The sequence below is a fragment of the Vidua macroura genome, chromosome 1, assembly GCF_024509145.1.
Source record: "Vidua macroura isolate BioBank_ID:100142 chromosome 1, ASM2450914v1, whole genome shotgun sequence".
In the NCBI taxonomy this organism is placed as follows: domain Eukaryota; kingdom Metazoa; phylum Chordata; class Aves; order Passeriformes; family Viduidae; genus Vidua; species Vidua macroura.
Genome location: NC_071571.1, coordinates 32,060,181 through 32,073,760, shown reverse-complemented (window position 1 = coordinate 32,073,760; position 13,580 = coordinate 32,060,181). Strand labels below are relative to the sequence as shown.

Below are 13,580 nucleotides of genomic sequence, written 5' to 3'. Positions count from 1 at the left end.
ACACTGCTGCATAAAGATGCTTTCTGTTAGTGGGGGGTTTTAAAAATGTAGTTTAGAGGATGTTTCAATGGTTGGTATCTTTGAGGCTTGGTGGTTGTATAACATTTGTTAGTTTAAAGTTTTCTGACTTGTACTATCTGTTTATAGGTAAATGAGCTTCAAAACTTGACAAGTGCAGAAGTTGTAGTCCCTCGTGACCAGACACCTGATGAAAATGATCAGGTGGTTGTGAAAATAACTGGTCACTTCTATGCATGCCAGGTAGGAGGACTGCAACGATTTTCTGTATTTGCCTTGATGTTTCCATGGTCTTTCTTTTATAGCCATGTGCAGGATTTTGCTCAGGATACAGAAAGCATTGCTTGCCAGGCTCCTCCGGTTGTCTTGCTGCAATAAACTTTCCTCATGCCTGTGAGAGAGATTTATAACAATACTGCACGTTCACATATGCAAAACAGTCTCCTTAAATTCTTCTGTCAATTTATGCAGGCTCTGGCACTGCTAAAACTTTGCTGAAAGCAAAAGAAAACCCAAGTTGTGATTGGGCTGAAATTCAGAAGGAACAGAGACACAAGCCATAGCATAGTATCTGGAAAGAATACACCCAGATATATAATTCATCCACATTGCCCAATCTGTTGACATAATATCATAAAGAAAAGGATCACAAGATTCCTTCCTTCACTTAACTCAGACTCATTCCTTTTGATAGTTTGCTGCAGGTGACTTGTAGTTCAGAAAGGAGATAGGGGAGGGGCTGGGAAGTCCTGTAAGTCTGACCTTCTGGTTACCCTAGTGTACAAAAAAATTGTACCCTCTTTATTAAAACAGTGGCTCTTATAAAACCTTAGTATTTCCAGAGGAGCAAAATGAAGGCTGTAGCTTCAATAGTCTCAACATTGGTAGTCATCTTCCTATTCTCATGCTTTCTATATTACAGATGAGAAAACTGACCATGCAAGTAGTTGTGGTAGGTGGAAAAGAGAAGAAAAAGTAAAATTTAGCCTGTACATAATGATTAATCTCAAGTGTATTTTAATTAACAAGTAATCTTGTCAGTACTAGAAATTTAGTCATTCCAGATTTTCTTAATCCCGGTAGCATCTCTTGTTGGTTGTAACCAGCAATCACTGCAGCATGACTTCATGATGGGTTGTTTCTTCTTTTTTGTGTCCTTCAGCTTGCTCAGAGAAAAATTCAGGAAATACTGGCTCAGGTAAGAAGGCAGCAGCAGCAGCAAAAAACATTGCAAAGCGGACAGCCTCAGCCAAGACGAAAATAAAGGTTTAGGAAATGGCCCATCAGAGACAGATGCCAGACCAAAGACAGACTGTGTGACAGAGAGACAGGTGGTGAGCACCTGTTGAAGATTTATGCAGAAGTTCCACCAAGCCAATCACCTGTTCGAGGACCAGGCAACCGTTGAACGCTGTCTCTGAGAATGTATTCTTTAGGCTCTCTCAAACTTTTGAAACCCAGCTTTAAAATAAGGACCCCTTCACTTCCCTTTTGTTCTATTCTCACAATTTAACATAAACTCGTTAGTCTTTTTTATTGTTCTTATTATTCCCCAACAACTTTAGAACTTGGTTTAATGAAGCTTTCTCTTCTGAGTTCACTGGTTTAAAAAAAAAAAGAAAAAAAAAACCAACAAAAAAAAAAAAAGAAAAGGCATTGCTCTTATAGGTCCAGTTGTAAAAGAATAAACACATTTGGAGGGTGGGATTGTGGGTGGGCTAGGGTTAGAGCAAGGGTATTGACAAGAGTTTAAGTGTTAGTCCCAATGTTGAAACAAGTGGCATTTTTTAAAAAGAATTTGGTTGCATTTTTACATAACACTGCCATTAATAACCTAAGGGAAGTGTTGAATGGTGTTGGCCAGGGCATAAAAAGATAAATATGCATTTTACTAAACTACCTCAGGCATTTAGTACCTCAATGAGAAATTGTTCCTTTTTTGCTTTTTTTTTTTGGTATTTTGTATACTTTATAAAGCTAATAGTTCTTGAGCATTTTATTTTTTTAAAAAAAAATTAAAATTTGATCAGCCACCAGCCAGGAGTACTACAGACTTATCGGGGAAAAATATAGTAGAGCACTTCTAGCTGCTGGCTGATGGGAGTAAGGTGGGTAAAAAAAACACAGCCTCAGATTTCCTGAGGGCTTCAACACCATCATTTGTTTAAAAAAAATTCAGTGAATGTTCAAAAGATAGTGAATGATGCCAACATTCTGATAGCAGCAATGCCGTTTAGTTTTCTTTTAAGATGGGATGAAAAAGTTTGTGACGGTACTTTTTTGGGAACAGGACAAGGAAGTGATGGCAAGAGGCTGGGGTTGGGGGAAAAATTTAGAAGGCTGCAAGAGGCTGAATTTTTTTTTTTGTGCTACTTGATTGAATGCATGAACCCTTTGTGCCTTTGACCATCACTACCTAATAATGCTACATTTAACCATTTGCAGCCCATTTGGACTTTGCCATTTTGTTCAAAGAGCAAGCTTCATCTTCAGTTTGATAGAACACTTGATCTGCTGGAGCATTTTTGAGGCCAGAAGGGTCTCTGCTGTCTGCAGATCACATCATACTGCTTTCAGTTACCACGATGGGGGAAGGTCAAACAGTGTTTGATCACATTGAAAGATAATGAAAGGCTAAGTTTACATATCCAGCCGCTGTTATGGGCCACACTAAGCCACTTTGAAGGTTTTGAAAATTATTACAAGGAAAAAAAAAAAAAAACTAACAAAACAACAACCTCTCTAGCCTGGCTTATAATAGATGCAGCAGGATTTATGCACATTCTGCAACCAACCATTAGAGGAGAACAAAAAAAATGTCAAAAGGCAGGGATAACAGGAAAGTTACCAAATTTTTAAATTTCCAAATGTAATTTGAATGATGATTGTGGTAATAGTGACACATTCAAGTTTCTACAATAAACTTCAGTCTACCTCAGTTTAAGAAAAAAAAAATGTGGCAACACATGGTGCATAAAGACTGCTGTGTGTGTGTGTGCGCGTGCGCGCCTGTGTGTGTGTGGTCGACAGAGCCATGCTATTACCTCTGAACCTTTTTTTGTGATGTTTTTTGTGCATGAGATGATCAGAATCACCATGCTGCACTGATTTGAGGGGCACAGCGAGCAAAAACATTTGTTTCATCATTTTGTTATCTACCTCTTAGGTTCATGTTGAAATAGAGGCATTACTACATAGACTAGATAATTTTCCCAAAGATCATTGTTGTACAGATTAGATAATTTTGAAAATGGTCTGAAGTGTTTTTCCTGCATCTCTTCTTTACTAATTGGTTTAAAAACCACAAACTTATGTTGTAGTTTTAGCAAAGAAAAATGAGTTTCTTTTCCTTTTTTGACAGTGACCTTCATCTAGCCTTTAGGATAATTTTTTTTCTTACAATGAATTTAAAATTACTGAAGTATGGAAAGTACATAGCATTTTAATTTTTGTTGAGGCTTAAGTCAGTTGGACGTTCCTTTCTTAACATTTGAGAAGGATTTGACTTCGTTCTTTTCCATTAAAAATTACTTTACAGATAGGCGCTGCATTTACATCTGCTGATTTAAATACTGTCATCTCTCTTAAATTTTTAGACTTAATATGATATCTCATGTTTTTCTTTTCAATTGAGACTTGGTAATTTGGAGTATTTGGGAATAGCTAGAAAGTAAATACTGTAAATGATTTCAATATCCAGAAAGTATGGATCATTTTTCATCTGTAATGTGCCCCCCAATGCAGCTCTACTTGCCAGATGCCTCTGAATGGAATAAAGAGTTTAACTCCTATCATCAGATAAAGTTGTGTGGTGTTTTTTTAAAATCATTGAGGCATAGGGACAGACTGTCCTGAGTACTTGCGGTGCTTTGATCAAGTCGGTTTTCTGTCCGTAATAACTGGATAAGGATAAGCAGTAGCCTACAGGTATTCCACAGCTGCTAGGACAGCCAGGTTACAATGTTTGCACTTCCGAAACCAAGCTGTGACTTCTGTGGCTTGCAATTAATCTTCTCCCTCCCATCTAACAATGCCATATACAGCCTGTAGGACAACCTATGGTTCATGGTTTGCCTTGCACCATTCACTTAGGCTCATTTGCTGTGGAAGGAATGTGGACTTGACAGTCCTGTCAGGGCAAACATGAGGAGATCAGAAATGCAGTGATATTTTTTTTTTTTTTTTTTTTTTTTTTTTTTTTTTTTTTTTTTTTTTTGTGGTGGGGCAGGGGGGAAAGGGGAGGCAGGTTTTTTTTTACCCAGTCTGTACTGTGGTGGTCTTGGAGTGATGAAGCTTTGTCAATAATGTGGCCCTAGAAGCTTGGACCAGTCACACAGGCAAACAAATGTCCTGGCAACCCCTCACCCCTACCATGACCACCCAAGTACACCACTTGCCAGTAAGGTGGTATCACCTCTCCATTTAGCTCCTTGTTAACATTCTTTGGAGTAAAATGAGACCAGATGTTTAACTGAATGCTTACACATGAGCAGGACAAGTTGGGGAATGAAGGAGCATCATGAATTACACAAATCTGTATCTTTTCAAAGAGAACTGGGAAGCCCAACTTGTTTTCCAAACTCGTTCACCTTCCTACTTCACAGCTCATTTCCTGGGACCAACCAGCAGAAAGAGGGAATTGAAGAAATTATGTCTGTAGAAGATACTGCATAGAGTATCACATTTCACAGGGCATCCTAAGCTCATTTCTCCATGTCAATATCAGGCTTTCTTCTCAGAAAAAGCACCGTCATTTGAGCAACATAAAGTCAAGCCTTGCTCTGTACTGGTGGTGCATTTGTGACAGCTCAAGCCCTGACTGTTTTAAGCATTTGCTTTATCATAACATTCTTATTTGCTTCTAACCTTCCAGAGCTTTTATTCTTAAGCTGCAATTTCCAAGGCATGCGCTCTTTGTATCATTTTCCATTAAATGGAGCATGTGTGCCGTGCAAGACAGCCTGGGCTTGATACGGCGCTAGGGTGCAGGATTCTTAGACAAACATGAAAAACTGTTGAGAAAGCACTCCAGCTGGGCTCTAACAGAGATGTTAGCTCAAGTGATGGACTCAAACACGGCTTGAAAATGAAGTTACTCAGATGCAGTGCAAGAAATCAGAGAAATTATGACAAAGGTTTCACTTAGTGGTTTGTCCCGTTCATCTCATCAAGGGATCCTTCACACAGCCAAACCAACATGTACCTGTCCAGAAGGACTAAATGCTGAATCTACAGACTCATCGCACAAACTGTTTGGTATTTTTATTTTACACAGAAATCACCTGATCTATCCAACTGAAATCGTTCCCAAATGTTCTCTTTCCAAAAGGGCTTTAGTGTTGCACAGTACTGATCATCCAGACTGTCTGGGTTAATTCCTACATCCCAGCTTATAGGACTATCAGGCCATAGTATCATCAAGGCTGGCAGGTAACATGGTTGGGGTGCTGCAGTAGCTCACCAGAGATTAGAAATGCTTCTTTTAAATGGATGAGGACCAAGTTCTTTCCCTAGGCTGGCAGTTCTGATTGTTTAACAGCAACCAGTGGATGTTCATAGAACTCCTTTTCACATTATGCTTTGCCAGTTAAGTCAGCTATAGTTGTTTGTTTTAGTGGGTTTTTTTCCCCGTTATTTCTTTTTTGTCTTGTCTTAGAGACTAGCAACCCTTTTCACCTCTAAGAGTCCTAGCCTGTTCACACAGCTGTTCTTTTCTGGGTACTCCCTTTTTAACTGGTTACTAAATGTGGGTTCATATAATAGTGTAATGTTTGCTGAACCTACCTCTATTCATCACATATTACTTATCTGCAACAGCAGTAAAAGGGAAATGTTTCAGTGAATGAGTGGAAGTTACTCCTAGGAGTGATACCTGATTTAGAACCCATCAGGCTGTAAGCCAAGGTTTTCTTTCTCCCATGTGATTACTTTCAAGAATTGTCATGAAGCATTTTGAAAACCTTTCTCTGCAGTTGTATTTCCCAACAACATATTTGGTTTGTGGGCAAAGATGTTTTATCTGCATGTTTTAACTACACTTAACAAATACCTGTAATTGCAGAACTATCTGCTGCCTTGCATCAAAGAGCAGGTGAACTTGGAAGCAATCATTCATTAAAAAACAGAGGTAAGACACAGCAAGAAAATATGACCTGAAATAGAGGGAAAAGTGGGGTTTGGTTTGTTTGGACTTTTTTAAACAAACACACTCTTCCTCCTGAACAACACAGCTATAGGCACAAAACCAGGCTTTGAGCATTACAAACAGAAGCTGCTGTGCAGGGCAGACATGCAGACGGGGCTTGCATTAATTTGTGGGGCTATGTGGAAAAAAAGGTGATTACCCTCAGGATCTCCTGTTTCTGCCTTCTGATACATGGCAGAGCAAACTTCTCCAGGAGGAAGAGATCCTAATCCAGCGATGAAACCCCTATCCTATAGTACAGAAAAGCATCTTGTCTTAACACAGACAAGTTGGTTACCACCTTGAAGTTCTTTAACTGGTTATCAGACCATGCATCAGTCATGTTAAGATTGCACTGAACAGTGACTTCTTAAAGTGCTGAACAGTCCATTAGCAGCATGTAATGCTCAGTGACCAAGGGCTTCCTATAGAACTTTTTTCCCCACTTCAAGTTGAAGGTTTTCACTGCCATAGTGTATTGTCTCAGTGTCCCTTTTCAGAAAGTAGGTGAGAGGAAAGCTAGGAGAGGAGTCAACTGCACATGCAGGATGAGCTGAATCCTCTCACATGAAAACAAGTCATTTAAGTACTTCAGTTTGGGGCTTTTTTATTATTATTAAAACCAGGTTTGCCTTGGCTGGATAACTCATTTACTGTTCTGATAACTCAAAGCACATTTATTGCACTGCTGCTCTCAGCTTTTATGTTCTCAGTAACACCAATCTGTTTTCTGTCCCCCCTTCAGACCATGACTTGTTTTATTGTGACCAGAAGCAAATGGCTTAACACAAGAAGCATCATCTCAACTGTACTATTTCATAGTTTCTCCTTGCAGCACTCCAATCTGTTTTGCACTGCCACTACAGGGTGTCTTTCAAAGATATCAGAAAAACAATTATAATTCTAGAGGCTTACAATTCTAGATTCTGATACAATTCTTACAATTCTAGAGGCTGAGCATGAGTTCCAGTTTAAGCAGCTGTCTTTGCCCCACTCTTCTCACTGCAAACTCCACTGAGGCAATGGCTCCCCTGGGAAGCTCTGAGAGGATTCCTTCTTTGACATTTCATGGTTGGACTCTTAAGGCATTTTTTCCAATCTTAATGATTCTATGATTCTGCTCACTTTAGCTTGCTTAGAACTCTACCTGGGCACACCCAATAAAAACAGTTTTGTACTAATCAACTGTACTGACTATCTTTCACCCTCTTTCCATACAGTAGCTGCTTCAAGTTCTTGTCTCAAGACGATCATTGCTGTTAGGAGTCAGTCCAAAGATAAAGTCTTTTGGCAGGGACTGTGGAGTCATCTGTGCTAACTGGTCATCATAGGGACCAAGAGTCCACAGCTTCTCCAGTTCATAAACTTCTCGTGTCTCTGGCAGCATGAAATGAACCACTATGTTACCTGCACGGAACAGAAATTCACAATGAATTAATGGGAACAGTAAAGCACTACTACACCTTCAGCTGAGCAGAGTTCAAGACCTCCACCCCCTTTCTGGCTAGATACAACATGGCAGCTGATAAAGGTCCCTTCCTAAGCTGCTGCTTCCAGTTGTCAAGCAGTTTTAGGAATTGGTCAGTCTTTGAAAAAACTCCAAGACTACAGTAACAAGATATGAGACACAGTACTTTGAAATAAGACACTATCACAAGGTTCCAAACCACAGAAATTATGACTTCTATGGGACAGAAGAAACACAAAAGGAATTTCACTTGAAAGAGTCCCCCAAGGTGACAGATGGATTTTCAGCTTTCTTGTATTGTCAGCATTCTGCTAAAGCCAAATAATTTTTCCTAGGTGTGTTGCTCACACTTCTCAGGTGGTTTTTACAATGAAATAGGTTTGAACTTTGATGCACTAAGTTTTTCTGGTTTCATTAATTCTGTGCAAACAACAGCGGAGAATGTTAATTCCAGTGTTTGTCTGATACACTTTTCTGTAGTTATTCCCATAAATTCCAATGGATTTTCAGTTATTTCCACAAATAATTATTATCATTAAGTAGCCACGGCTTAACGTCTGTGGCTGCAGTGCTCCTCACTCATCTATAAGTGAAGTTTTCATCTTTTAGGTCAAAACACTAAGCCAGGGGGTGAGATTCTTAAAGTAGCCATGAAGGAGAGCTGCTTTTTGAATGTAGTCTTTTATATTTGTGTAGAGTTTCACACTTGTAGAATAAAGAATTAAACTCAATTTCTTAGGATTGAGGTTTTACCCCATGTGATGGTATGATCTGGACAGTGAAAAAGTCTGTTCAACAGTTCACTAGTAAGACAGTGTACAATGAGCTCCCATTTACCCAAGCATGGATTACAGAAACCTGAGGAAACTGACTGAAGTAGCTTCTTTCCCCCCACTATTGTTACCTTCACTTTATTAGGACCTGTTTTAGCCACTGAAGAGTAGTTACTGTTTTTTTCTCAGTGCCAAAGATATTTAATAGAAAATAATTTCTTATCTCAGTGACTTCAAGCAACAATTGGAATTCCCAAACAGCAGAGTACTGTGAACTTTCCACAGAAACCAGGGTTCACGGTGAGATGCTTCTGTCAACAAAGAGCTCATGCAGAACTTTATTTTTCTCAGACTCACAAATATTTACCAAAATCAATGCACAGCCAGTCATCTGTCTCTTTTCCTTCAATCTGAGTATGAGGACCACCTTCTTCTTTGAGATGCTTGTACTGAGAAAAAAAAGGCATGGCAGAAAACTAAGTCTTTTACATTTATTTAAAAAGCACTCAAACTTAACAGAGAAGCTTGACTTTGCTGAGTTGTTTTAAAGCTTAAATGGGTTAGATTGCTTCATGCTGGTCCTGGGGTCTGCACAAAAGAGAAAGGCTAATATACACTTGTGGTACTGGAAAATACATACAGATTTCTCAGATCTGAAATCCTAATGCTCTGGATTCCCATACCGTTGTCCAAGAATTTTGTAGGTATCTTTTATCAAGATGAATACTAAATACAACGGCTTACAACAGTCTTTTCATTACTGGGTCCCTACAGCTGCCACCACCACTAGGTTTTATTTCTGATACCTTTCACTGCTGGTTTACACTGGCAGGTTGAGGATGCAGAAATGGAGATGCTGAGCTTATTCTCTTCTCAGTGGGGCAAAACCAAGTTTCATCCCCCACCATGTGGAAGGCATTCAAACCAGCCTCCTACCCCTTGAGGGCACACACCCAACACTTGCTGCATGCTGGAGGAAGCAGGATCAGCACACAGACTTCCACCTGAGAGAGGGGAGGGGGCAGCTCAAAGCAGGGCTGCACAAGGTCAGTCTGGAAAGTGGGTAGTTCTCTGTGCAGCACCTGGTGGCTTTTGTAGATGCCAGCTTGAGAGGCTCAGCTCTCCCCAGTCAGTACATGAAGAACCCAAATACCCACCAGAGCTGGAAAAATTTGACAGCTCAAGGCTGAAGCATGGTCACTTGCAGATCTGGCCATAACCTACTTGTTCCTCCTTGTCAATACAAGCAGTATCGACAGAAATGGCTCCAACAGTCCATTCTGCCATGGAAGACAGAACACAAAACAACATGTACCAGCATGGCTGGCTGGCAAATGAGTCTCACTGGGAATGCAATTATCACAAAATGCAGCTGTTCCTGGTTGCACCACACAACATCAGCTGCTGGGTAATGATGCTAGTTTGCAAACCAGCATGGAAAACTTTCAAAATGTTAACTCAGAACCAGTTCTACCTTCCTTTCTTTAGATGGCTTGTGAGGTATCTTCAAAAGACTCCAATAGTCTGCTCAAAATGCTAAAAAGCCCAGTGAGAACTGCCATCAGCTATCATCAGGTTGCAAAGGCTGATCCCTGCTACAAGCTTCCAAGTCTTGTCTTTAGAGGCTGTGTAAGGTGAACAATTACAATACAGCCAAGTGTTAGCATCTTCCTCTGACATGAAACTAGATGGGGATGTGGGCCTTTGTCATTCCTTTTCCTGGAAGCAGAACAGAATGAAGATCTCATGCTACACCTGAGCACCTCTCTGTTTTACTGCAAGTAAATCACAATAGCTTAGGAATGATGGTAAAGTTTGCCAACTGCCTGGCAGCACTCTGGAGCACTGGCTCTGTTTTACATCTTAAGCTTCAGTTGCTTTTTACCTAGAAAATTTCCAATGTGAGATGAACTCAGCCACCCCCAAGTACTTGACCAGGCTTCCCAGTTTCTCAGGATGCCCAGGAGGACACCATGCCTCCCAAGAGGCTCTGCCCTTCCAAAATGGCTGCTTTTACAGACACCAGAGTGTAGCCATGAAGTCCAGCTGTGTTTTTGCAAGGCAGGTGGTACTCACTGATCTCGCCTGGTCTGGGCAAAATGAAAAACTGTTAAGACTAGCAAGTTATACAAGGAATAGAGTACATACCAAGCACTCTGTTTTAGCATACTCAAATCACATTAATACAACTTCCAGCTAAAGGCAAAATTTTGGCTTGCAAAGATGCACCAGTTCCTGCAGAGAACACAAGAAACTCCCCATACCTGCTCAGAAAGGCCCTGAAAAGCTAAACCATCTCTCCCACTCTCCTTTCCCCCATGAGTCTCACAGCTGAAACCAATGGGATTGGAAGGAAGAAAGCAAAACCAAAAGTGAAAGGAAAAACAGGGTCAGGAAGGGAAATAAAGTGGGTGGTGAGAAGGCAAACTCCAGGCTGAGTACAGACAGCTGACTGATGGGGCCGGTCATATTCCTCATGCTGTGCTTTTTAACAGTTGCATGGCTCTTCTCAGGCAAGAAAGCTCTCCCTCATCTCTAAGCTCGACTGCTAATTTTATTCTGACCTCCATTACTGTACTGAAAAATTCTCTTCCAAAGCCAAACAACAGAGGATTTCTGTGCAATGAGAGGATTCTCCTCTCCTGCAGTACATGCACAGCAGGGTGACAATTAACTACGAGTTTGCTTAAAGCTCATGAGAGGATCCTGTGCCTCTTGAGAGGCCAACTTTTTTTTCCAGCCTTACAATATATCTGAGAAAGTAGAAATTTTAAGGATCAAGGTTTGAGAACAGCCAGATAAAGCTATTTTGCATGACGGGGAATAGCAATGGTGCTTGCTGGACAAACATAAAGGTAGACACAGGTCATCATCACCATCTCACATCATTCATGTTCTAGTCACCCAACTGTGATGTCCTCAGTGTTCTACATACAGAGAGATCTGTTTCTAAAACATAATACCTGTATTTTGTGTAGTACCGCTAAAGGAAAAAACCCACAGTTACTTCCTAGATGTATTCAGGCCTAAATGACAATGTCATCAGCTTCATCTTACCTGGCACATCCTTACACATGCAATCCTGGGGAAATTCCCTTCACAACACTTAAAACCATTCCCAAAACTCAGAAAGAGCAGCAAGAACTGTCTTACCATTTTCAGCATGTAATTTGCCATTGCATGAAGATGCCGTGTTGAAAATCCGCTCACAATTATAAAATAATCACAGTATTTGAGTTCTGGAGATAGCTGAATGACACAGATGTCTTTAGCATTTTCTTGCCTCAGCAGTGCTACAACCAAGTCAATGTTGAACTCTGGAAGAACAGTATCTGGAGCGCATAGAAAAAATAGTACAGGCAAATTTTCTTTTTAATTGCAAAAATAAACCATTTAAAGCCATAAAATAACAATTAACTGAATTATAATCTAAGCTAGTCGCTCACTGTGGAGTTTGGTTTGATACTGACAATGCAACATGAACTGCAGATTTTTCAAAATCATCTTTACAGCCTCCAAAGCAAAGTAAGTAAGCGAAGCAAAGAGAAGTAAGCAATCTTCCAGTAAACAACACTATCACTAGATGCAACAGTTACCTAAATGAAACTTCGGTTTTTGCTAACTTATTTCTTGTTGCTGCTATTTAAAAGCCAATAATATCATTACACTTGTCTATGTAGATGAATCAAACGTGAAGTACTCCAACAGACATTATTAAAACAACAGACAAAATTGAGACTATTTCAGAGCAATGCTTTTCAACAATCTGTGATAATACATTGTGATTAAACTGTTCTAGAATCGTAAGGAGAAGAAACCAATATTTTAAAAATGGCGCTGATGTGATGCAGAGTGAAGACATTTTTTTATCTGCAGGCGGAGTAAAGCCACTTTTTTTTCTTTTTCCCCTAGTCTGATCTGGTGCAGAGCATTATGATATTTTAGATGAAGCTTTAGTCGTTCAACAGTTTAAGGAAGCCAGCTTGCAAAACAGTAAATCAGTGAAACTATGTTCTGTTCACACCATGAAATCAGTTTATTTCTAATTTGTCCAAATTACGTAGATGCAACTTGTATGCACACTTTAGGCATAATTTGAATCTGTCAGCAGTGCAAATCTGCCACTATAAAATGAACGTTAGCGCAGACTGAGCACCAGCACAAAGCCAAGCTTTGAATTTCCCAATATAAAGAAAAAGCCAAACAAAGGAACAATAGCTACAATTATATGCATGAATGGGGGTATGAAATTGGATCAGATCTCTGTAAACATAAGGCGTCCAGCTCAGGGCACTCTTTCAAATTCTTGCTGTGGTCATGCATCTTGAAATTAGCAGTGGCCACAGGTCTACCAGACCGAGCGGTTACCGAAGTCAAGTATTTGCCTGGTAGCCACATGAGAAGCCTCCAGAGCCTGCTTGGAGAACGGATGGCCTAAACATCACCAGGCACTGCTCGTCCCGGTCAGATCCAGGCTAGAGGAGTTTTACTGAACAGCTACAGCCACAAACCAGCCCTGTGCACACAAGGCTTGTACCTGTCGTGAGGCTGTTACCTAAGGGGGCGATTGCGAGCGCACGGCACAGCCAGCCCTGCGGCCGGGCAGCAGCTCCCTCACACACGGATCCCTACACGGGCTCCCTGCACACCGCCCCGACTCCTCACTTCCCAGAAGCGCTGCGGAGGCCGTGCCGCCCCAGTGCGGGTGCCGTGACCCCGAGGTCCGCGGTCTCGGCCGATCCCACCGCGCTGGCCACGGCGAGGATCCTCCGCAGCCGCAGGCGCGATTCCACGCGGGCCGAGCAGCCCCTTCTTCAAGAGGCGTCACACGCCGCTCAAGGTCCCGCCGGGCACCTCCGCAGCGCGGCCCCGGGCTGGGCCCTACCTGCCGGCTGGCACCGCTCCGCCGCCCCCAGCGCCCCGGGCCCGCCTCCGCCTCCCGTCGCCGCGCAGCCCCGACGCAGCTGGGCCCGGAGTAGCGGCGGCTCCGCCCGCGGGGCGCCCCCGGCCACGACCCCGACCGGCCTCAGGAGCCGCCGCGCTCTCGCCAGCGCCCGCCACATGCCGGCCCGCGCCCCGCCCCTCCCGGCACGCCGCTCCGCCATTGGCCGGCGGCGGGGCCGCCCCCTCGCCTGAT

General features: G+C 41.9%; 2 protein-coding genes across 3 annotated transcripts in view; one reads left to right on the top strand and one right to left on the bottom strand.

The window, feature by feature from the left end:
* Positions 1–3,812, top strand: part of IGF2BP3 (insulin like growth factor 2 mRNA binding protein 3) — a 113,043-nt gene extending 109,231 nt beyond the window's left edge. For both annotated transcript variants that reach the window (XM_053984870.1, XM_053984878.1), the window contains 2 exons: positions 148–261; positions 1,181–3,812. In XM_053984870.1, the coding sequence (XP_053840845.1) occupies positions 148–261; positions 1,181–1,282 (216 nt within the window). In that variant the 3' untranslated portion in view covers positions 1,283–3,812. The remainder of the gene's footprint in view (positions 1–147; positions 262–1,180) is intronic.
* Positions 3,813–5,255: 1,443 nt separating this feature from the next.
* Positions 5,256–13,506, bottom strand: MALSU1 (mitochondrial assembly of ribosomal large subunit 1). The gene is made up of 4 exons (XM_053984889.1): positions 13,329–13,506; positions 11,597–11,775; positions 8,811–8,892; positions 5,256–7,609 (listed from the first exon to the last, which is right to left on the bottom strand). Exons 1-4 carry the CDS (start codon positions 13,504–13,506, stop codon positions 7,431–7,433), a joined length of 618 nt encoding a protein of 205 aa, XP_053840864.1. The 3' UTR covers positions 5,256–7,430.
* Between the last annotated feature and the right edge of the window lie 74 nt (positions 13,507–13,580).

Bases quoted from the DNA above. Each gene is read 5' to 3' on its own strand.
- MALSU1 (XM_053984889.1), bottom strand. From the start codon at position 13,506: ATGTGGCGGGCGCTGGCGAGAGCGCGGCGGCTCCTGAGGCCGGTCGGG. The intron at 11,776-13,328 runs GTAGGGCCCAGC...TATGCGCTCCAG, and splicing joins GGAGCGGTGCCAGCCGGCAG to ATACTGTTCTTCCAGAGTTC. The intron at 7,610-8,810 runs GTAAATATTTGT...TGTTCCGTGCAG, and splicing joins CTGGCTGTGCATTGATTTTG to GTAACATAGTGGTTCATTTC.